The 23,245-nt window shown below is 32.8% G+C and overlaps 2 protein-coding genes across 2 annotated transcripts in view; both read left to right on the top strand.

The window, feature by feature from the left end:
* LOC142353425 (neurexin-1b-like) overlaps positions 1-23,245 on the top strand; it is a 304,883-nt gene that overhangs the window by 270,974 nt on the left and 10,664 nt on the right. Inside the window, exons 11-12 of the mRNA XM_075405695.1 lie at positions 333-517; positions 22,793-22,940. Coding sequence (XP_075261810.1) covers positions 333-517; positions 22,793-22,940 — 333 coding nt within the window. The remainder of the gene's footprint in view (positions 1-332; positions 518-22,792; positions 22,941-23,245) is intronic.
* The window catches only part of LOC142343916 (cullin-4A-like), a 414,013-nt gene that overhangs the window by 108,565 nt on the left and 282,203 nt on the right, over positions 1-23,245 (top strand). The window lies entirely within an intron of this gene.

Genomic DNA, 23,245 nt, shown 5'->3' on the forward strand with positions numbered 1-23,245 from the left:
GTATAATATGAAGGTAGGAGATATTTCCCTGTGCATTAGTTGGCATAGAGTCCTGTGTTTCACGTTGCTTCGTAGAACTTAATGCTTATATCATTTCCCTCTGACTGTTTGATGGTCTGATTTTTTGTGCTAAACATCTCATATTAACTTAAGTACCGTGACTAGATTTAAAATTTGGTACAATTATTTAATTAAAACTAACTGTTTGCCGTACTTAGCTAAAATTCGTAGATGTAAAGAACTAAACACATGTATAATTCATAATAGAAACACATGTTTGATCGTTATAAAACGGTTTTTTCCCAATATTTAATTTTTTGCTCTAATTTCAGAAGCGACAACCTATAAGTTCGAAAGCGGACAAACTGTGCGTGTGGAAATGGACGAGGCACTGGAGACGGATTCTTTGGAAATCCACTTCCGGTTCAAGACATCTGAAAACCAGGGTGCAGTCTTCTCAACGTACTCTAAGAAGACAGGTCACACCATCATTGTGGCAATCAACGAGGATGCTAAGGTAAGCTTGAAATGTTTGGAGGTTTATCCTAACTCCTAACCCCCTCCCCTCCCCCAGCAGCCCTCGCATCACGAAGAAGACTCCGATAATGGCTTTTTTAGTTATCCAATCAATTCCTTGATAGCTCTTTTACACTACAGATTTGTGAAGAGGCACGAATTAAAAAATGGGAATTAAGAAAAAAGATGGGAAGTTCATTGTTGCATTTGGTGTCGTTTGCCGGGAAACTTAAAAAGGGGAAATTTTCTCCAAAAAGTTATAGTTATGCAATCAATTTTTTCAAAAAATGTACATTTTTTCAAAAACAAGAATAATTCTGCAATTTTTTCTCAAATAAAGGGATAGTTTTCCATAAGTTTTATTGTAGATCTGTTTGTTTTTCAACTTAAGCAAGCAAATCTACCCTAATTTATTTTCCATGGCTTTTGAAAGTCGTGTTCCTTCCTAGGGGTTTAAGTAAAGTAACTTAAAAGTTGTCATTAATACAGGGTTATTATTGTATTTCTTTTATAGTTTTTGTTTTTTTAAATGGTGCTCGGCGCTGAAATTTGGGTCAAGATTTTCTAAACTGAAGTGATTGCCATCGGTATTTCTTGAGACAAAAGTTTTGTTCTAATAGTTTTTTTTCAGGTCTTCTTGTAAAATAGAGGCACTGTGTTTATACATTTCTTTATTTTTTGTTTTTAGATGATGAAATGTTGAAATTGATTAACAAGATTTTAAGGGAAAATTAGCTAAAACATTTTCAAAGAAATTCGTATAACTGTATCTAATGAATGTATTTAATGATTTTTGTATACTTCTCCACAATTTTGTCTTAATTGTCTATCAAATCAGGCTGAGATAGAAAACTTAAAAAAATCTCACATATTGATCAAAAATAATTGGTGTATTAATAAAAAAATTGCTGCCAACTCAATTTATTTGGAAAGGTAAATTATGCCACACTAGTGAAACGATGAAACGTGCCGTTTTTAAGACTATGAGACAAGACAAACGAAAATCAAATAGCAACAACAAGCATTTACATCCATAACTCAATGTCTATTTTTTTGAAAAAGAATAATTACATTATTACAAAGTGAAAATAGCGTCAAATACAACCAAAACTGAACACACATTAGTTTCTTCTTCAATAGAGAAAACATGAGACCATTCCATGATGAGACTCAGTAACAACTAGACAAAAATGAACAAAAACAGTAAAGTTAAAAGAATAACTAAAAGAAGTTTACCGCTATGAAAACATAGAATTTCAAATAATGAAAACCATCAGATATCAATTGAAACTCTTAAATAGGTTTATGCTCATTCTTACCTCAATATCAAGATTTTCAGACCTGTCATTATCCGAAATATATTCCACGTCTACGAAAACAAACGACAAATTCCGACGAGAAACACAAAAATTGCATAAAATTTGATTAAGAAAACGGTTTTGAAGCCGTTAAAACTGTAATCCATTCCGTGCAAAATAGAATGTAATTTTTTGCGTGTCCGGCGAACAACAATAGTGAGATCTGTGACCTTTGAAAAATGAAACTAGTTAACAATTATTAAAAAGAACAAAAAAGTAATATATATTCTTTTTTTTCGAAAACAGTTAACTTCAAAGACAAAAAACATTAGCTATCAAGTGAAATCATTAAATATGTTTGTTTTAATTCTAAAAAAGTCATTGAAATTGGCGATTTCGCAGAATAAGTCCCACGTCTACAAAAAGAACGATAAATATTCAAGAAACAAAAATAAATGTTTTTGCTTAAAACCGATATCGAGGCCGTTAAAAATTAAATGCACTTTAGATATGTTCAATTGTGCTTTTTGTCAACGCCAATAATTTTATATGCAATCTGTAATTAATGAGTCTAGGTAACAAGTAGAGAAAAAAACGACAGCAAAGTAAAAATTAAAAAGTTTGTCTATATGTTTATTTAAAATATTTTAATTCAATGTCACGAAAACCTTTGACTATCAACTAAAACCAGAGAATAAATTCTTATTTTCATCAATAAGAAGTCCTTAAGACATGCAATTGTCCAGAATTTGTCTTACGACTACAAAATGAAAGACTAATAAAGACAAAAACTGTCATTAAGTTAAAAAGAAATTGTTAAAACCATAATCTATTTACTAATAAACCAAAAGTGACAAGACTAAAACCTCAAAGACAGGAAAATGTTAGAAAAACAAAATTTTTTCGTGAAAACTCGTAGTATCAAAGCAGAAAAACCATTACTTAAAACGTGAAGCCGCAAAAATTAAAGCTTTTTAATCCATTAGAAAGAAGATGAGACTTGTCTTCATTGACTTGAAGCTACAAGTTGAACAAAAAAGAAAAAAAATCGCAAAGCTTAATAATCTATTGTTCGTTTTGAAAATATAGATTCTTAAAAATCAAAATGACCATGTACTTTCCACTGAAAATATAGATAATTTTCTTTGAAACTCATTAGGAAGCCAATTGAACCTGTCATAAGTTCGATTTGAAGTGTAATTTTCTGTAATTAACGTACAAAACAATTCGGATATATTTTAAAACAAACTTTGACTGATTACAATCCTATTTTTAGGGCTTTAAAAAACGATGATTTGACCAAAACTAGACTTTCTTTTGCTGTTCGTCCATTAGGAACAAGTAAATGTTCCAAAATTATGGATGTGGATAATTTCACTAGAAAAGTCAATATATCATAAATAGTTTATGTATTTTGCATAATTATCGAATTGAATTAGCACAAAACCGGCGAAATTTTAGACCAACAACAATCTCGAAGGATGAGCAAGTAAAACTTCGGATTTAATGAAGATTGTGTCAGCAGTATTTAGGTGGCTTAGTCCGGCAAATTTAACAAAGTGTTCTAAAGAAGTATATTTCGTGTCATTTTTATAATGACTAACTTTTGAAAACTTTAGCAACAATTTTAGCCAAAATTTGGATCATACAGTTCAACAACACTCGTCTTTTTTTAGAGGTAATACCAGCAACAATGTTTTCTATTTTTTTTTTCAAGTAAAATCGGCAGAAAATTTGCGTAAAAATACGAAAAATGTGAACAATAACAACGAAAATTAGTCAATTGTTCACAATCTAATTTCTAATGATGCCACTCACAACTCGCTACAATGTAAATACCGATCGGCCAAATTGACAAAACCGTTTGAGTGTTTAGTTCCTCCCCCATTAAAGTGGGTGAGAACAATTATCTTAATTGTGTTGCGCTGACTCATTGTGGAGGTGTAAATTAGTACTTCAAAAAGGATGACAGGCCTTGACATTCAGTTTTCTTGTTTTTATGGGCTGTATTATTATTAGGTTTTACAGATTTTTCGTTCTGGTTGTGAGCTTTCCCGCTTTTTGATAAAAACTGGAATCGAATTTATCATTCTCTAATTCTCTCAATTTGGCTCAAAATTGATAAACGGATCATTCAGTGATCATCTTACAGCAATAAGTTTGAAATAATGAAGATTGAAAAGCTAATTCAAAGGAAGCAACATGATGTACCAGTTGATTATATAAAGGCATTTTATTTTTTTCCTAAAAGGATCATCTTTCTGGCCTGCAATCAGAGTTGAGAAGAACCATATAATATAACAAAAATTAAATCATTACTTTCTTTTTGTGTTTTTCATTGACATTTTTCTCATTGTTTCAGAGTTGCTTTTTTCTATCCCAATTTGGTTAAATCTTTGTTGAGTTTGGCGACAAAGAATTATCAGTTCGGCGTTTTTGGTTTTAGCTACTTTTGAAATTTTTTTGCGTTTCTTTGGTTTTTTTGGTGTTTGAATTAGCATTTGAATCAAGATATGAAATTTTTAATTTTCAATATAAGGCTTGGGGCTTGAATTTTATGTTTTTAAGCTCAAACTCTCCGTCTTGAATCGCGGTTTTTTTGTATTTTGTCATAACCAATTTTTGTTTTCAAAACTCTACTGATTATGCTGTAAGAACCCAAAAACCAAAGCCCAGTTTTTTCAGAAAGATTTTCATTTGCTGAGAAATGACTGCGGAGTGCAGATCAATTGCGCGCAACCTTCAATCGTTAGGATAGTTCGAATGAAATTTAAGGCATTTATTGTGAATTTGTGTGTCATTTTATCTTGTAACCGTTTTTGCGTTGTTGCTTTATAACCTTCTTGGACTCCTTGAGTGACTTTTTCACGCTTGTGTTCTTCATTATTGAGTGATCTAAATCGCTTTCTTTCTCTTTGTTGCTAGTATAAAAGCGACTCTGAGCCAAAAAGAATAAACGCCGTTATAGCGAAGTGGTTAAGATGTTGGACTGTGATGAGGGAAGTCTGACGTTCGAAACCCTGTGTGTTCCATGTTTTTTGCACTAAAGTTTTCTGAGCCACTCCCCCTCTTAAATAAATTGTTCCCGCCTGTCGTTCGAGAGCAATTCATCCGACGTTAGTCGGTTTATATTTGATCTGATTCAAGTGCCTTCCTACTTTTGTGAGCCGGGATCCTTGCTTTTCATAAATGCTTAATCTGTACTTTGTTTGATCCCATGCAGGGATTAGTTATGAAAAATATGTTCTTTTATACAGATCAATTATGAGTTTTTAACATTTTAAGTCGGATTGTGCTAAGGGATTGAGTATGTTAAGGGAAGTCTAAGCACAAAGTTAAAATTTTTGATGTTTTACACAGACAAATTATGATATATTTGGTTTTTTAGAGGAATCGTTCTAAGAGATTGAGATTGGGTATGATGGGGGGGGGCAAGAAACTGCTTTGAAAACCTGCCATTGCTGGCTTCCAACCGAGCTCTCTTACGTGCCGCTTGGTGTAACCATTGCATCATCTGGTTTTAAGATCTCGAACTTTAGTTCTTCTTGTAACCCAAGGCTTAAATCTCTGTAGCTAAGTTTACGTTCAACTTGGCTCCAAGTAGAACTTCTTCTCAAACTGTACCGCATGCTATGATCATGTTTTTGTTGTTTCCTTCGCCTTCTAACAGCCTTCTAACTATGTACATGTACGGTCGCTTGGAACGTTTATAAGCCAAACTCAAAAATTTGGATGTATTCTGCTTCGAACCCCCCCCCCCCCACCCAGTGTTTTTACCCCCCCCCCCCCAGTTACAATTTATATGTTGTTATATAGCACGTTACTATGTAAAAAAAATAGCACGTGCGCCTCGGGGCGTAAAAAATATAAGCCCACTAAGCTGGGGGGGGGGGGGGCAAAACAGAACAGATCCAAATATTTTTATGACAGTTGTAAGTTTATTAAGTTCCCATGAAATCCATGTATGGCGTTAAATGGTTGGTAAGTTTCTTTTGTGGTGGTCAACCCGGGAAGTATGACGTCATATATGATACATGTATAAAATCGAAAGTGCTGATGTACCGTTTTACAATTGATTGTTTTTAATAAATTATGGATCAAGACCTGCATACGGGGGTGAAAAACGTCAAACAAGCTCTTGAGTTGTGAAATCATTAGTGAATTTTGATCAATTATGGGTGTAAATTTCTGGAATGATGTTTATGCTCAATACACGTGAAATTGTGAAGAGCAAATGTATATCAATATTAAATCGAACTTTATTACATATTGGCACGTCATCGATTGTTGTTTATTTTTCACTCAAATATTGTTGTTCTGACGCAAAACAGCACAACTATAGAATCGATAACGCAAAACGTAGGAGCTATAATTGATGTAAATTTTGGTGCCAAAATGAACATACCGCTAAGGCTATACAGCGATTTTTTTTGTTGTTTGTTTGTTTTCCTCAAAACTTCCAACGTCAGAAAAGCTAAAACTCCGCTAATTAGGTAGAGAGAAATAATTAAAATTATTTAAAATAACAGGTAGCATAATCACATGCCTTATTTTGTTCATTTTGAGGGATAAGACTTTGAAGTCGACTTGTCTTAAATGCATTCATAAATACGAAATATAAACACATCGGTTGCTAATTGAGAAATTTTAGCGCGTATCGAGTTCTTCCTAGTTACGAAGGTTATCAGTATCTCCGAGGAATTCCTTTGCTAGCCGAATCAGATTTTTCCGAGCGATATGATAAGAACTGTCGCAGAGATAGCGAACTAGTACATACAATTTAGCATACAATTTGGGCATACATTTTGGGAAACATTTTGTAACCTCTATATTTAGTCTGGAAAATTTCAAGTTCACTGATAAAAATCAAATTAGTTTGTAGTTTTAAGAGTTCAAAAAATTGTAGAGCTTGATGTAAAATTGAGTTTTAAAAGTACACCGTAATTTATCAATAAATATTGCCAGCCGGCTCATTTTTTCCAACAGGTATTATTCCCAATTTTTGTTTCAAGGTTTAATCCAATGAATAATTCAGGCTTTTCTAAGAAAAAAATAGTAAAAGAGAAAGAAAATAGACTGACCAAAAAGTGCATAAAAAGACACCCATGAGCTTAAAAATTTTGCTAAAGTGAAATGAATTACAATGCTTAAAATTGTTGAACGTTTGCAAATTTGGGATCTTTTTAACAATTTCTTCCCTTTTTGCAAAAGGGGCATTTTCCTAGATAATTAGAGGAATGATCTAGTAAGCTAACAGAGATGGAATTTAGTTTCTTATCATACAAGTGTTAGGCTAAACGAAGTAAATTAATTTAAAGAATCTATGGCATTTAGCCGAAAACATAGAGCTTGTTTATCTAAGAAATATATACTAAAAGAGAAAGAAAATTCGAAGCTTGAATATTTGGTACTGAAAACAAATTTATTTATAAGAAAATGGACTGACCAAAAATTGCGGTGCTTTTTCTAAACTTGACTTGTGTATACTGTGTACAACTGATCAGATTGAAAGTCATGATATCAAGTTGTGAACGACAGTTCTGCTGGTTTATATCTCAGGGTTTGGTGTACTTTTTGTAAAATATCTCATTTTATACAGTAAAACAAAATTTATGGCTATTGTTTTAGTTCTGTTGATCTTTCATCTGAACGATTTGCGTCTCACCGTTTTTCGTCTGTAGATGACTGAACATGAAATTCCTTTGAGACAAAGGAATAAACAAATAGAGCTTGAGGGCATTAAGTCAGTGTGTAGTGCCATTACAGCCTTGCCTAATGTCTAACTGAAGGTTTCAAGGAAGCTGTCGAGGAAATGTCAGTTCATGGGTTGAAGGGTAATTTTGTGAGTCTATAGCTCAACCGCTGAAGATAGCTCCACTAGAAACTGATTAAGACAATATCTTCAACAGTAGTTTAAGATCAATTCGTGATTAGGTTTTGATCATACGTCACATACCTCACTCCATGAAGTGACTTTTGCACTTTAAAACTTAAGCTTAATTTGAATTAGTTTAAGGTCAAAAGAACTCATGTGTCATAAGGTCCCTGATGAAAAGGCTTCTGCGGAATGAATTTTAAGAAGCCTTATTAATTTATCGCTGAACGTTTTTTTCAATAGCTTTTTCAACTTATATCTATATCTCTTTCTATCTATATTATACGGCACTCATCTATTTTGCAGCTATTCCGGCAATCTGTCGGCTACGTTATTTTCTATTTGAGATTGTTTAAGTGTCATAAAGATTTCCGTTGGGTCACAGCATTCAGTTGTATTGGGCCGCAGCATTCATTTTTTTTGCTCTCGGACATAGTTTTAAGCAATTTTTGTAACCGTGTTGATTTTTTATGCAAAATTTTTGCTTGACCTCTTTGACTTTTTGAGTGACATTTTGCGTGATTTTAATTTCTCTGTATTTCTTAATTTCAAGCAGTTGAACTCAATTGGTGCCAGTTTACTTCTAAAAAAAACTGAAAAATGCGTTGAAGTTAGTGTTAACTAGTGCTAAATTGGTGCCCAATCCTCCAGATCCGCCTCCCTTCCCCCTGACTGAAGCAAGTTGAATTAGATTATAGCTCCCACTAGTCGTTCGAAAATACCTCTTACGACGTTAGTTGGTTACGCTTGTATATTGCGATCTTAATGAAAAAAAAATGAAAACGTCTAATGTAGTTCTCAAAGGTTCATCAATTAACTCATGAGATTTTTGATCAGTGACAAGATAAAGGTAGTAGTAGAGCTGTTATAGTAAGAACAACGCGAAATATCATTTTCATTGAATTTTTGATTTGCAATTTTTTTCATGATATATAGGGGCAACTTGGCATCAAATAGAATGCCTAAATTGATTGATGTTGCGGCCATCGATCTTTGACACAGATAAAATCATCTTTTCTTATAGCAGAAGAACACTGAATTTAGCCGCACAGAGCTGAAATAAAGTTCTCCTTCATATTTGCTAATTTCAAGTAGAAAAATTATGTATAATTATTAGTTCTTCTTGGGCTTAACCAATTTGATCAGGAGCATTCCGTGTACTTTAAACCAAATCAATCTTTTGTCCGTTTTCAAAAATCATTGGTCATTATTCATCAATTGAAACAGTATCTCAAAAAAGATATTGTGTCAAATTGTTTGAACAAAATATGTTCATGAACCACAATCTTAACCTGCGCACAAAAAAATTTAATTTGCAGAATTAAAGATATTATCAGAAATTTGAAAATCCAAAGCAGAAATTCGAAAAAAAGGGAGGTTGCATATTTTATAACAAGAATACTGTTTCTGTTTGTGGGCTCACTGATAATCACTACTTTAATTGGATCAATTTTCATTTTCAGTGTTTTTAGTTTTGTTTTAGAATTTGCTCATTTTGTGATAATTGTCGATTTTGGGAGTAAATTTACTCGCGTTTCTACTTTATCTCCACGACCATGCTCAATGATCGGCCCGCTTCGTCACTCTTTTCGACGCCGTCCATGTTGCCCACAGTTTTTATGCGCGATATGTAACAACTTCCCTCGATCGAAATGAAAGAAAGCTTAATTGATGATTAATTTGAGTCCTTCGCATTGTTAATTGTGGATTAAGGTATTTTCTCAAATACTTAAATTCGAGCATTTAGGCTAGCTTAGGATTAAGCTATTTATGATTAAGGTATTTTCTCAAATACTTAAATTCGAGCATTTCGGCTAGCAATAAGGATTTAGGCTAGCTGAAAGCTCAAAATTCTAGAAATGTGCAAGGTTTATCCTTTACTACCATTGACGAAAGTCATGCTTTTCCATTGATTTTTTCGACGAGTAATTTAACCATTTTTATCGTGAATTAGCAACTTGGTCTTTTGGGCGACTTTTATTATAACTTAATTATGATTTTTTTAAAATCAAACTCTTAATTTGGCTGAGTTAACTTCTTGGAAATTAGGACAAATTTTGCAATATCTACAGCAATCCAATATCAGAATTGCTTGATAGCACGACAGATAACGTTCAAGGGTTAAGTCAAAAACAAATTCAAAAAACTTCGAATTGTTGAATCAAACGGTTTGTTGCGCTAAAATTGTGTAATTCTCTTTTCGTATTGTTTCTGGTTTTTTGCTTGTTGTCAATGGGATGTAACTGATTCAATATAGCGTGGCCTATTCAATACAAGATTTATGCGCAGTTCAGTTCATTCATTTTTACACTACTCAAATTCTTTCTATAGTTTTAGCTCGACTGCTACACATTGATTATTACCAGTGGCTGATTGCTCTGTCAAAAAGTTTACACTAGAAGTAGCATAAAAAATAGTAACACAATGAAAACATTGCATTATATAATACAAATGAAATTAAAATTTTTCTAATAATTTTATTCAAAATCCTTAATTCGATCACAAATCTACACTCTAGAAGATCATAAATACAAATGGGTTTTCCAAATATGGACCATTCCAGATTGGACAATTTTGGTGCTTTTACGTTCAAATTCACTCGGTTCTATTAACTAGCTAGAAAATGGTTAATCTATGAGCCAAGATAAAAGTTTTTGTCACCGTAGAAATGGGAACAAAGACAATTAGCAAACAAATTTAGCAAAATTGAAAAGTTTTGTTCCAAAATATTGACTGCTAATTCACATTTAGTGCCAGTTCTCAGGGGGATGAGGTCATACTTTTGTATTTGATTCCAGGAATGAGTTTCATTATATAACTCACAGTAAATCGGACTGAATTGCGCATATATCTGCTTTCTGCGCGTTAGTTTTGCTATTTTTAAGTGCAAAATAATATAATTCAGTATCTTATACTTATTTTTCATTTGTCATTTTTCATTGGTAATATCACCAGGATACAGAAAAAAAAGAATCATTCTACCCATTTGTGATTTCGTCAGACGCTGATGTAAACCTCTAAAATTTTAAAGACTTTCAGTTTATTGGCAAACTTATAACTTTCCTTAAAATTAATCTGAATTTAAAAAGGTTAAAATTAAATTTTTTAGGTAGAATTTTTTTAATGACTCCAATGTTTCATATCAATAATTGCTCCTGTTTTGAGGAAAATCGATACATGGTTGTACATCTAGCACATTACTAAAATTATTTTGAGAGAAACCAAAATTTCTTTTTTCTTGGAAATTTTTTGAACGTCGACCATATAAATACTCATCTCCTCTATTGGCTAAAATTTTAAAATTTTGATTCTCTTGGAATTTTTTTTAAAATTTTCTTTCTCCTGAAATTTGTTCATGCTTTATTGTTTTTCACCTCGTTTGCATTTTTGCAAGCGTAGCATTTCGAAAAACTAAAAAAAATTTAATATTCGTGAGAGAATCGTGATTCAAAAGCAGCATGCACTTTTTTGACCCGACCCCCGCCCAACCCCGAACATTTTTTTCAGGCACGATCGAGATCGCCCCTATTTTTATTGACTAGTGCAGCAAAGCGTGTCGTTTGGCATCGCTTGCAGTTTGAGAATGCGTTCTAAGGTTAATCAGGTGATCTGTAAAATTTATTAAAAGAAAATCTCAATTGGAATTTTCTCTTGTTCCGTCTCTTGTTCTCTTTGAAGTGGACAAAGCAATAATTACACAAACGTGTCAAATAACATCAAGGCTTTACTTAGCTTTGTCAGTTAGACAAATAAGGTTTTAACGGAATGAGTATATATCTTATTGGATAGGTAATCGGTTCTTGTTCCTCTCTTTCATTTCAATTGCTTTCCATTCTTTCCGGAATAACTTAGTTGATCTATAAAAGCTCCATTGTTGTTGTTTATTTATAAATAAAGGATTGCTTTTGCACAATACAATTTATGCAAAATGATAGCCTCTCAAGTTTTTTGTTCTGTATTGAAGTCGGTAATAGTCGTAAGCAAGTCTCTTAAGCAGTTTAGTGAGAAGTTTCAGTTCATATTGAAACCAGTAATGGTCCTCTAAAAATTATCTTGAGCTCTATAAATAAAAAAAACTTGTTTCGGGGTTTGGCTAAATTAAATCCTAAATTCTCACCTCGTAAGGGACTTACTAAGCGAGGTAAAATCAAGTGTAATTAAATTCATTAAAATTAGTGTTTGTGGATATTTTAATCTCCTAAGATCATTTTTTTTAAATTATGTTGATTACTTTGGTTAAAAATATAGAAAGAAAGAAGCAAAAATAGGTTTCAGATTTTTGAAATTGAGTTTGAGATATTTCCGATTCCGTAGCAAATGCTATATTCGACCAAGCAAATTTACCCGAAAATGTAAATTTTATCCGCGACCATGTTTTAACATTACAGTTTCTAGCGTATGTGGACAACATCGGCAGTAATGGAAACTAGTTCTAATTTGTTTCAAAATTGGACATATTGGTCAGATTTGTCCACTATGCTTGGTTCCACGAGAAATTGAGGACAAAAGAGACACGTGTTTGTACCTGTTATTCGCATTCACCGCCGCTGTTGTTCACATCACCGCTGTCGCTCTAGATGCAGTATGTAATTTCCACGATATTTAACAACGTAAAAATTAGCCCGAAATGAAAAAGTATAATTGATGATTTATTTCAAAAAAATCAATTGCAATACAAATTGCGGATTAAGAAGCCAATCATCAGTATTTAAACTACCCCTATCATCGCTTACAACAACAATTAAATCTTTGGACCAGACTGGGTCTAGAGTAATTACTTGTTCGATTCGAGCAATAAATTTTTGGGCTATCTAGTTGAATATTTTTGTGAAGATTTCCATTGGTTATCCTGGGCAATGTTTATGGTATCCCTGAAAACATATGACGAAATCCGTACGTTTTCTAAACTGTTCTCGGATAACGTATCGCTTTTGATCGTGAACAACAGTTGCGTAAAGTGAAAATATGTGACGAGGTATTATCACTTGCCCGCGAAAGTCCCAAATTTCTAAAAACTTTAAAAAGTACCATTTGCTATTTAATTCTCTGGTTTAAAGCACTTTTCAATTTTGTCAATGATTTCGTCCTTTTCTATACAAAAACATGAGAAAATACGTTTGAGGATTTATAAACTGATTGACAGATATTCCTAATTCCTTTGCTTGGAAGTCTTTTGAGTATTTTGATTTTTGAAACTGATTGGATTTTGAAAATTTGCGGGAAAATACGAAGAAACATTTTAAAAAATGTCTAATTTGATGCCCGTATTATGCCATTAACAGCAACATTTTTCAGTTGAATTTGTATCAAAATTTCTTTCAAAGTTGAATTTCTTTTCTTTGAAAATAAATGAACTTAGGATTATTATTTAAACAGTACATACGAAAAAAATTTTTTTTCATACGAAAAAAATAGATTTATGGAAATTATGTTGTTCGCAGACAATTCTAAGCTGGAAAGTTTAGGATCCTTTTCCTGTCTGTTTAATTTAGTTTCTAAAGGTCAAGATATTTAAATTATAGGTTAGACATAGAGATCAAAGGAATTGTTTTGAAGTAATTTTGTAGAATCACGATTGAGTATATTTTTTTCAAATGCTTATATAAATACGGTTGCTCCTACTTAGGGTATTCCGTTATGTAATGTTAGACAAAACGATTCCGAAGTTGCCTTAAATTCGAATAAAAGAGTTATTTTCAACATTGTCATAGGCATGTAAGAAGTTCGAGTTTTTACAATTTTTAAGAAACACCTGTTTATGCAGCGGTGACAGCCCTTAAATATGGGAAAAAGTGAACACGTTTCTTTCGTTCATATTTGCTTTGGACTTTTTTTTGAAATGCTGAATACGTCAATGGTGGTTAAAGAATCGTCTTTCTTTCATTCAGTCAAGGTATATTTAAAACAATATCTAACAGAATTTTTAAAACTAGAAATGAAAAATTTTTCGTCCGTTTGTTTGTCTTGTTCTGAAATCATCCCTGTGCTTGCTTATTGTTTTCATTCACTCATTTGGCGACCAAACTATAAACTAATAGGCTTACCAAAAATTTCAATCATTTTGTCCTAGGTCATTTGGCTGCAAAAATTTTCGCTGCAAAGGTATTTTAATTTCTCCTTAAAGAATACCCCGATAATCAATTAAGTTACTGAACTCACAGGACTAATTTTTGTCTCTTTTATGATTAGAAGTTTAAAAATAAAATATCGAGAGAGGGGCTGTGCTGAAGAGATCATATCACTGCATTAATGTCATAGTTAATTTAGTTTGACTTTCGTGAGCTTTGAATGCTTTCTTAAATGCGCGCGTTTTATTCAGATAGAGTAAGAATAATAGCGGAAAAACTTAAACTTTCGGTCCTTTAATTGTTTTTTTGGTCTTTACCTACAGACCGACATTATCATTAGATTATTTATCAGTTATTTCATTCGTCAGCCATGGACAAAGGTGATTAACTCAAGTGTTTTTTGCGTGCAAATCATGAAACTGTTTTGCATGCTTGTCCAAAAAGTCATCGTTTTAAACTTTGTCGGAAATTTGATAAGTTGCCAAAAAATTGAATAAGGTTGCAATCCCGCACACGCTAATCACCAAAATCTTTTTAAAATTTATCAAAAAATTATCACGAGATAGCGTAAACTTACTCTATGGAATCCGTTTTTACCACGCAATATGCGAATAGCATGTTGATGTAACAAAAATCTCATCATTACAAAATTTTTGAGTTGTGTGAAGAGCAATTTTGTCTTCCAGTTTTCAAAGTTTAATGTGACTAAAAATTCAATAGATGTACGATACAAGAAGTTTGAGGGAATTTTGTGTTGAGCCTTAAAAGAATTTTTCAAGTTTTTCAGGCCAAGGCAATATTTTCTTTTACCCGACAAATGCACTCCGTCTTCACCTAAGTCACAAACCACATTCGAACTCTTAATGATATCATTTAACTCAGTGATGTCTTGTCGTTTAGACTCTCGGTTAATTTTTGTCACAAATTATGCACAAATAATTATGTGAGCCATCGCTTTTCAACAGTTCCATTAATTTTTTGAGCTGGGAAAAGACTCTGCAAAGTGTTTTGACGACCTTTCGCGATCTGGTCATCAAATTTTTTCCTCCCAAAAATCCGAGAATATTATTGCAGTTTAGTTTTGACTCTTTGAGCAGCTCTTCCAATTGTGGTCCTATCCATGTTTTTTTTACGAACAATACTCGCCAAATAAAGTTGTGTTTATGGGGAATTTTTTATCGTTCTCCCGCCAGTATACCTGCTTTGGAAGACCCTCAATTTTTAGGTAGCCATTTATGATGCTGCTACATAATGTATTTTTACCTGGAGCTAAAAATAGCCAAATGTTATTTTCAAAGTGTCCAGATAGGCCCTTTAATAAGGCTTCAGTTACTCAAAGAAACAATTGAATGAAGTTTCATCTTGATGTCTGATAAATTGAGATCCAAAAATTAATCGTTTATGCAAAAAATTTTGTTTGAGCTGGCGCACCTGAATAAAGCTGTTTTGTAGGGTAATGCTTCAAACCAAATTTTCTGGATCTCTCATAGCATTAAGAAAACAGAGGCAACGCCTTGGTTGAAAGTATCCAACACACCATTGACCAAACTTTTGAATGAATCAGGTAGAACAACAAAGAGATATCTCATATTCTTTTTAAGTATGCAAAAAACTTAATATTGTGTCCTGGATCCTTGTTACACTTACTGAATAGGTTGAATTGACCGTCTAAACGGAAAGACGCTCACGTAAAACGTTTTAGATGTTAATATAGCCATTATACTGCTGTAATTCGTTTGTTTTTTAGTCATTAAGCAGTTTTCTATTCAGTTTAGCATTTTTTGTTTCCGTTTCTACATTAAACGCACTTAGCTGAAAGTTGCAAATGAATTTTAAGAAACACATTCAAAAAATAGATTCAAGTGAAACCCTGAGGGGGCTTAGTAATGGTTACGTGACTCTGCTTGAAGTCACTAAGAGGACACCGGTTCTGGCGCCGAGCTATGAGGTCATATTTTTGAAATGACTGCTGCAGAGTCACGTAACTGTGCTTAAAACACAAAAAAAGCTCGATTTAAAACGACGAAATTCAACAGAAGTCATTGTCTGGCTGCGTACGATTTTCTCTCATTTTGTGTTCCGGCACTACATATTTTCGTCATTTTGAAATGTGCACGCAACAGTTTTAATTAGTAGTCAAGTGTTCACGACCAGAATTAATTTTTGTAACTACTAAAATTGACATTGTGCCTTAGTACCTATATCCTCAATTTGCAGCTTAAACAAATTTTAACGGAATTCGTTAGCAAAAACTTCAATTAGTTATATAATAAGCCAGGCATTCAAACTGAGAAGCCTCATGCCGATTAGAACCAAGACATATATAATGGCAATATCTTCTGTTTGAGGAGCCTAAGTTCTAACATGCATTAAGACTGTTTCGCGCCCTCTATCTCTAAAAAACAGCTTCATCAATTTAATGTACTGCCTAAAAGTAAATAAAATAAATGGATTGTTTTTTTTCATGCCCATAATTGCAGTCCGCATAGATTTCTATGTTTGCCGGGTAATGTGGAAATTTTATGTGGATGGATACGCTTGGTTTGAGAAAGACAGTTATTATTTTTTTTATTTAACAGCATGTGCTATTTGTCATTCAGTTGATTTAATTTTTCGCCCCGTATCTACTTTTTGCTTCATTGTAATTGACTCACAGTGCTAAAGAAATTCACTTTTTATAAGATGCCATACAATGAAGTTATAAAAATTGTTGTGTTATAACTGTCGAAAAATAAACAGATTCACGGAATGCGAGCTATAACAAATTGGATCTAATCTGTTTCAACTCCCAGTTTATTAGAAATATAACATTAATCATTCAGGCTCAAGTACTGTTTGTGTACGACGTAAAAGTGGGCTTTTCCCATCAGGTGACACCCCAAAAGATGAGTTCCTCTTAGTATTTGTTTTCTTTATTGTGTGAGGGGTGCCTGCTCGTTAAAAGCTCACTAAGTAGGAGAATATGTTATTAGAAACTCCAATTGTGCTGCAGCAGTAGATAATTAGTAAAAGGCGGTCAAGGAAAGCAAGTAGACGAAACACAACAGATCAAAAATTTCATCTGTCAAGACGGATGAAATAGTGACAATAGAGTAAATCGACTTTAAGCTGTTCGTGATAACTTTAAGAAGTCTCCTTTTAATAGCTTGCCATGCAGTTGAAGTTGTCAACCGTTTTAAAAATTTTGATCAAAGTTCAGATCAGAAACCAATCAAAAAAATTCACAAAGTAAAGCTATTGGAAGGAGTATTGACTTTCAAGTGACCACTTTTGTGCTCAGTTGTATGTTTTAGAGTTTTTTGAACGTTTGCAAGTTCCATTTTCATGGTAATTTCAGAATATAGTAAGTCCCATAAAGCAAGCAAACGTTCGAAAGACTTGAGGCATGTAAATGAGCATCTTTTGGCGAGATATCAGCATGTTTTAAAATTGACCTGTGACCTTTGAGACGTTAGATAGCGTTGCAACGTTATGGGACTTACTATATAACATCTAGGTTTTGGTTTTTTTATCTCCAAATGAAACTCGGCATCCTGTTTCTGTTACTATGGGTGTTGCTATAACTGTTACTATAACCGTTAGTGTTACAGTTGTAGTTACTGTTTCTGTTTCTGTCAATATCTAGTTTTAGTTACTGTTGTTTTTGACTATTACTTTTACTATAACTTACTATAACTGTAACTGTTTTTGTGTTGTTATAGTTTGAGTTTTTGTTACTGTTAATGTTAATGTTACTATAACTGTTACTATAATTTTTACTGTTAATGTTACTGTCACTATAACTTTAACTGTTACTATACTGTTGCTATTAATGTCTAGTTGTGCTATTGATTAAAATTAACAGTAACGTTAATTGTACAGTAATAGTAACAATACTTATACAGTAACATTAACTATACATTAACATTTACAGTATCTTGAACTTTACATTTATATTAGTTGCAGTAACAGTAAGAGTAACTAAACAATAACAGCAATAATAATATTAATTATTACAGTAACTATACCTTAAAAGTAACAATTAATGTTGCTGATACTGTTAATGCTACTGTTAATGATTACTTGGTATTACTGTTACGGTTACCTTTACTGTCACTGTATAGTTATTGTTACTGTTAATATAGCTATTTTTAGATACAGTCTTGTTGAGACATAGCTCCATCGGACGGCCTTTCGACGTATCATTAGCGACACTTAATCTTAAACTACAAAACAACAATGATGAAACCCACATTTCAGAAAACAAATACGTAAACAAAGTGTTGAAGCCATAAAAACGTTGAGCTTCTAACTGAATGTTTATTGGGCCTCCATTGCACGTAAAATAATTGTCGGCGATTGAGAACTGAAAGGAAATCATTTCAGCTGAATAGCACTCTTAAAGAAAGGAAAAAATAGAAAAAAGCGAAAGCTTAAAAGCGATACAAATTATATTTATATATATATATATATATATATATATATAATATATATATATATATATATATATATATATATATATATATATATGAGACAAAAACTGCGACCAATACCTTTCGAACCCATGAAAATACCAAAACTAGCCTTTTTATTGCTGTTGCACTTTAGAAAGGGGATCGAAATACATAGTTTCAATATATCATAACACACAGCAGGATCAATCTGTCAAAAATCATTGTTGAATTTTTGATAATTAATGGTTTGATCTAAGAAAAACGGACAAATTGTCAATTCCAGAACACTCTAATAGCGAACAAAAGTAAAGCTAACCGTTTTCGGAGAATGAGAAGACTGTCAGCATTTTTTAGTTCTGCACTGCCTGCTAGTCGAAACAAAGTGTTCTATAGAAGTGCATTTTTGATCGAAAAAAGGCTGAATTTTGAAAAATGTAACCAAATGTTCGCAATTATTTCGGATCAAATTGTTCAGCAACTTTATTTTGTCTCTAGAATTTAAAACATCCTCACTTTTGTTGATGATTTCAATATATATTTAGCAAAAGTTACAATTTGAGCAAAAATACACAAAATGTGACCAAAAACAACTGAAATTAGCCGAATGTTCAACAAAATTTAAACCTCGATGACTATGTGGCAAAAAAGAACTCCAAAAAAAATCTTTTTATTTTATACTCTACGCTGTACGGGCTCTACGCTGTATTTTATACTCTACGCTTCTATGATGAATATATCGATCGGCCAAAATTGACTGAACAAAAAAAACCCAGTTGAGTATATAGTTCTTCCCCTCGCCAAGGTGGGTCGGAACAATGAATAGAAATTAGCTGCAAAAAATGCATTGTTGAGATCATTTCAAAAATCCTTGAAATTGTTTCAAATCATGTACATCATTCACTCGATTCTGTACATAGTATCCTGTCATATAAATTCAATTAAATCAACCTTCAAATAAAAACAGCAAAACGCTATCAAATTCATGAAGAAAATTGATACAAGTTTGATATGTGAACAAAGCATCTTGGTCACGCTCGATGGATTCAATTCTGCGGTGTTGGATTGGAATTTTTAAGACTGCTTCACAGGCAACAGAGGTACACTAACTTGACCTCTAATTTGTTCTCATGTGGCCAATCTTGTCAACCGTGAAATCATTCTCTTCATCTCTCCCTCATCAAAAGATCTAAAAATATATGAGCGGCTCCGCCGTTCTTAATTACTGCCTGCTTTTTTCCATTGCTGCTATCCTCGCTCGCAATCACGAGGACATTCGGCAAACAGCCTCAAAAAATCACAAACCAATTAATATCTCTAATCAATAATAAGTGATCAATGATATCTCAGTGGTAACTGACCAGTTATCATTACGGGAAGCACGAGAAAGTTCGTTACAAAAAAAATTCGAAAATGGAAAAAAATTCTAATTGAAAGAAGCATAATATAGTCTGCAAACTTCAAGCTAATTTTTAAACAGCATCTATTACAACAGTTTAAGTTCATACGTCTGGAATCTTTGAGTTTTGATTTAAATTATAAAACAATACTTTTTTGTAAATTTATGTTTTCCCGGTTAAGTTTTAACCCCATTGTTATAAACATTAACAACTTATTATTTAAGGCTCAATGAAGTGTTGTGGATCTTGTCAAATCAAGAATTTTTGAGACTAGTGATAACATGATAACACATCAAGGTATTAAATAGCGTGCAAGATTGCATGATTTGCAAAAGTTCTTCAGGTTTGATAAATTTAAATTAGAGTTTATGTGAGACAGGAACTCTTCAAAAAAAACTTTCTACCAAAAAGTAAAAGCAATTGAAGAAACGTTTATTTCGTGTTTAATGTCTTCAGCCTCTTGTGTCAGAAAAGTTTTTATAAACGTGAAAAATGAAAAGCAATCTCTAAATATCAAAAATTATTTTTAATCATAGGAAGAAGTTTTAACTAATGAATGTAGAGCGTTGAAAACATATGATCTGGCCGAACAAAGTATGACCTTTTTAATGACACCGGTTGATTCGAATGTGTTCAAAAAGGTGTTTTGGTTTGTTACTTCTAACCAACTTCAGGACCTCAAAGCTGAAAACAAAATTTCTTGTCAAATATGTGAGTTGAATTTGGTTTTACTCGGAATTAAATGATTATTGCAAGAGCATATTTCTGCTACTGAAAGAATAAAAGAAACGTATTTTTTAGAAAGCTGTTTTTCCTTTAGCTGGTGGAATTATAGCTGGTGAGACAGGTATTTTTTTGCTTTTTTAAAAACATGTCATAAAAACGTCAAGATAAAATATCATAAAAATGCACTCAATTTTTTCGAATTGCACTGAAACATTATGAAAGATAACGCAAAATTAGATATGATAACTTTTTTCATTATTAATACCTTCATTTTCATTATTGGGTCGTCTGCGCTCCATGTGCTAATTATCAATTGTTGAAGTTGAAGGATGATGGACAAAAATGCGAAGAGTGGTCAAAAAATATCTGACTAATTTAGTAAACACTTTAATAGTCAAATACTGAGCCTCCGATATATCCTCGGAAACTCAATAACTGTCTTAGTTAATGAAAAAATGAACTTCTCACCGGCTACAATGTTTCGAACGATATTTTTGAAAAAAAAATAAACAAATCTTGGCTAGCGGCAGTGTGTATTTTTCAAAAAGTCTTAACGCTAAGCAAAACGCAATTTGTTCATCCTCGCGTCCTGTGACAATCGGTTTTAAAAAAGATTGGAAGTACCTATCAAGGCACTTTTTTGAACAGTTTCTGTTTATCGCTGATGTTTGTTTCAGGCTCTTTGTTCACTCTCAATCATTCGAATCAATTCCTTAATAGGCGCGTTTTTTGATAATAGTTGCATCAGAAGTGAGTCTTTATGAACAAGAAGTGTGATAAAACATGATCAAAATTTTCCACGGCTTTGAATTATTCTATTTCGGCTGCATTCCAGTCAAAAGCGGTTTCGGAAAAAAACATGGAAAAAGAGCTCCACGTAATTTTAGATAGGAAATAAACCCTCAGGTCTTTATAAACCCCACCCCCCCCCCTCTTTGGAGCTCTTTATAAACGGAGTAATATAAGGTGCTCTTCAAAGATATAAGTGTCCGTTTTATTAGCTGAGAGAATTCTCATCCTTTGCTACCGTTTCTGGTGACAATTGAAAAGGAGAGATAGTTTTTCTGTTATCATTTTGGTATTAATAGCCTGTAAGCGATAGAGACGATATTTATGATCTCGTCAGTTTGTTCACGTTGTCCTCTTCATTTTTTCCCGTTATGTTCAGTGATTTCTACCGCTCAGCAAAGGAATTTGTGTGAGTTTCCTTATTCGATTTTTATACGGCAGCTTTTTGGTCAATTGTGATGTCTGATACGTTTTAACAGAACTAACTAGGAAGAATGATTTCTGATGAATTATAAATTTTAAAACATTCACTAATGAAAAGATTGCACCTAAACATTAGTGGCCTGATATTTGAGGAATCGAATTTTGAGGAATCGAGTTTCTCATTTTAAACTTCTAAGTTTAGCAGAGAGCTATTCTTAAAGATTGTTCGTTCATATGTTTTTTTTCAAAAAACACTTAGAGTTTAACCCTTAGAATTCTTTAAAAAAAACAGCAGGCGGTCACTTTGTTTGTTCATTTGCTCTTTGCTCATTTCAATCTTGGTTGAGGATCTCTATCGCGGAGTTTTGGTGGCAATATGCCGGCTACGATCTTGTTTGGACATTATGAAAATTTCGATCTGTTTCACTCTCAACAAATTCTAAATTGACGTGGAAACGCTTTTCTTCCGTATTAGTATTCAGTTCGAATTCTAATTAAAATGAATAATTCTTTTGTGCTTTAAACTACTTTTGCAACTGACTTTTGAAGAAATTGTTTTTTTTTTCATGCAATTGATTCGACAAAAAAAGGAATATACCACATTTTATAACATTATAACGACCTTAATTTAGTATAAATGACCATTTTGATTATTACTTATAACTAATATTACCGTGTACTGATTTCAACATTATCGTGTTCCTTTCTCAGACTAATAAAATGAGGTTAGTCCGCTTTTTATATCAACCAGAAAATTGATTAATTGTTTTCTTTTTCTCCAAACGGTATTCACAAATTGCTTTCTAGTTCGTTTTAATGGGTACAGTAATGGTACGGATCAAGTTAGTGGTCTTCAATCCTAATATCGAAAGACAGGAGATCGAAAGAGGATGTTAATTTAAGTTGGTTTTGCAATAATTACATTTAAGAACACATGAATGTTTGTGCGTATGACAAATTTCGACGAGAGAAAATATTCGGTTTGAATAAATATAGGCCAACTCTCACAGACCGTTTAGACGTGGCCATATTTCGACTGGCACGAAAAAAGTGCAAATAGCGTTTAATTGGCTAATGAAAAAATAATTATTAATAATCATTTCTAATTTTAAAATAGTATTTGAAAATAAAAACGCCTAACTGTTTTCGATTTACTTTCCCACCATTTTTTTCCTTTTTCGATCTAGTGTCTTTTCGATCTTTGATCCTGTTGGCGGCCGTGATTTTTATGGGGATGCGGCGAATATGTTGTTTCTTTTGATTTCAGTTGGTGATGGGCGTTTCCGTTGACGGCAATTTGCGTACCTTCACGATGGAAGAACCAAAAGTGACCGACTCAAAATGGCATCAATTCAACTTCATAGCTGAGCCCAAAAAAGCCCTCTTTTGGATCGACCATGAAAACGTAGTCAGATGTAAGTTACCCACTCTTTTTGAACCCCCGTGCACCTACGTGTAAATCTCCTTTGCAAGTTTGCTAAATTGCCCCACCCCAAAAATGTATAACCCTAATTTAAGCTGGGAAAACCCAATTTCATCGTCTGAATGATACGTGAAGAGTTTTTAGTTCAATTTGACAGTCAAAAACGACTGCTAAAAGTAATAAATCTCAATTTATCATTTTTAAATTATACTTAGACTTGTTCTATGACATTAACGAACCATAAAAGGAAATTTCTACGATTACTTTTGGTTAACCCGGGAATGCAACATAATTCGA

Source organism: Convolutriloba macropyga, chromosome 1, assembly GCF_964194025.1.
Source record: "Convolutriloba macropyga chromosome 1, txConMacr16.3, whole genome shotgun sequence".
NCBI classification, from domain to species: Eukaryota; Metazoa; Xenacoelomorpha; order Acoela; family Convolutidae; genus Convolutriloba; species Convolutriloba macropyga.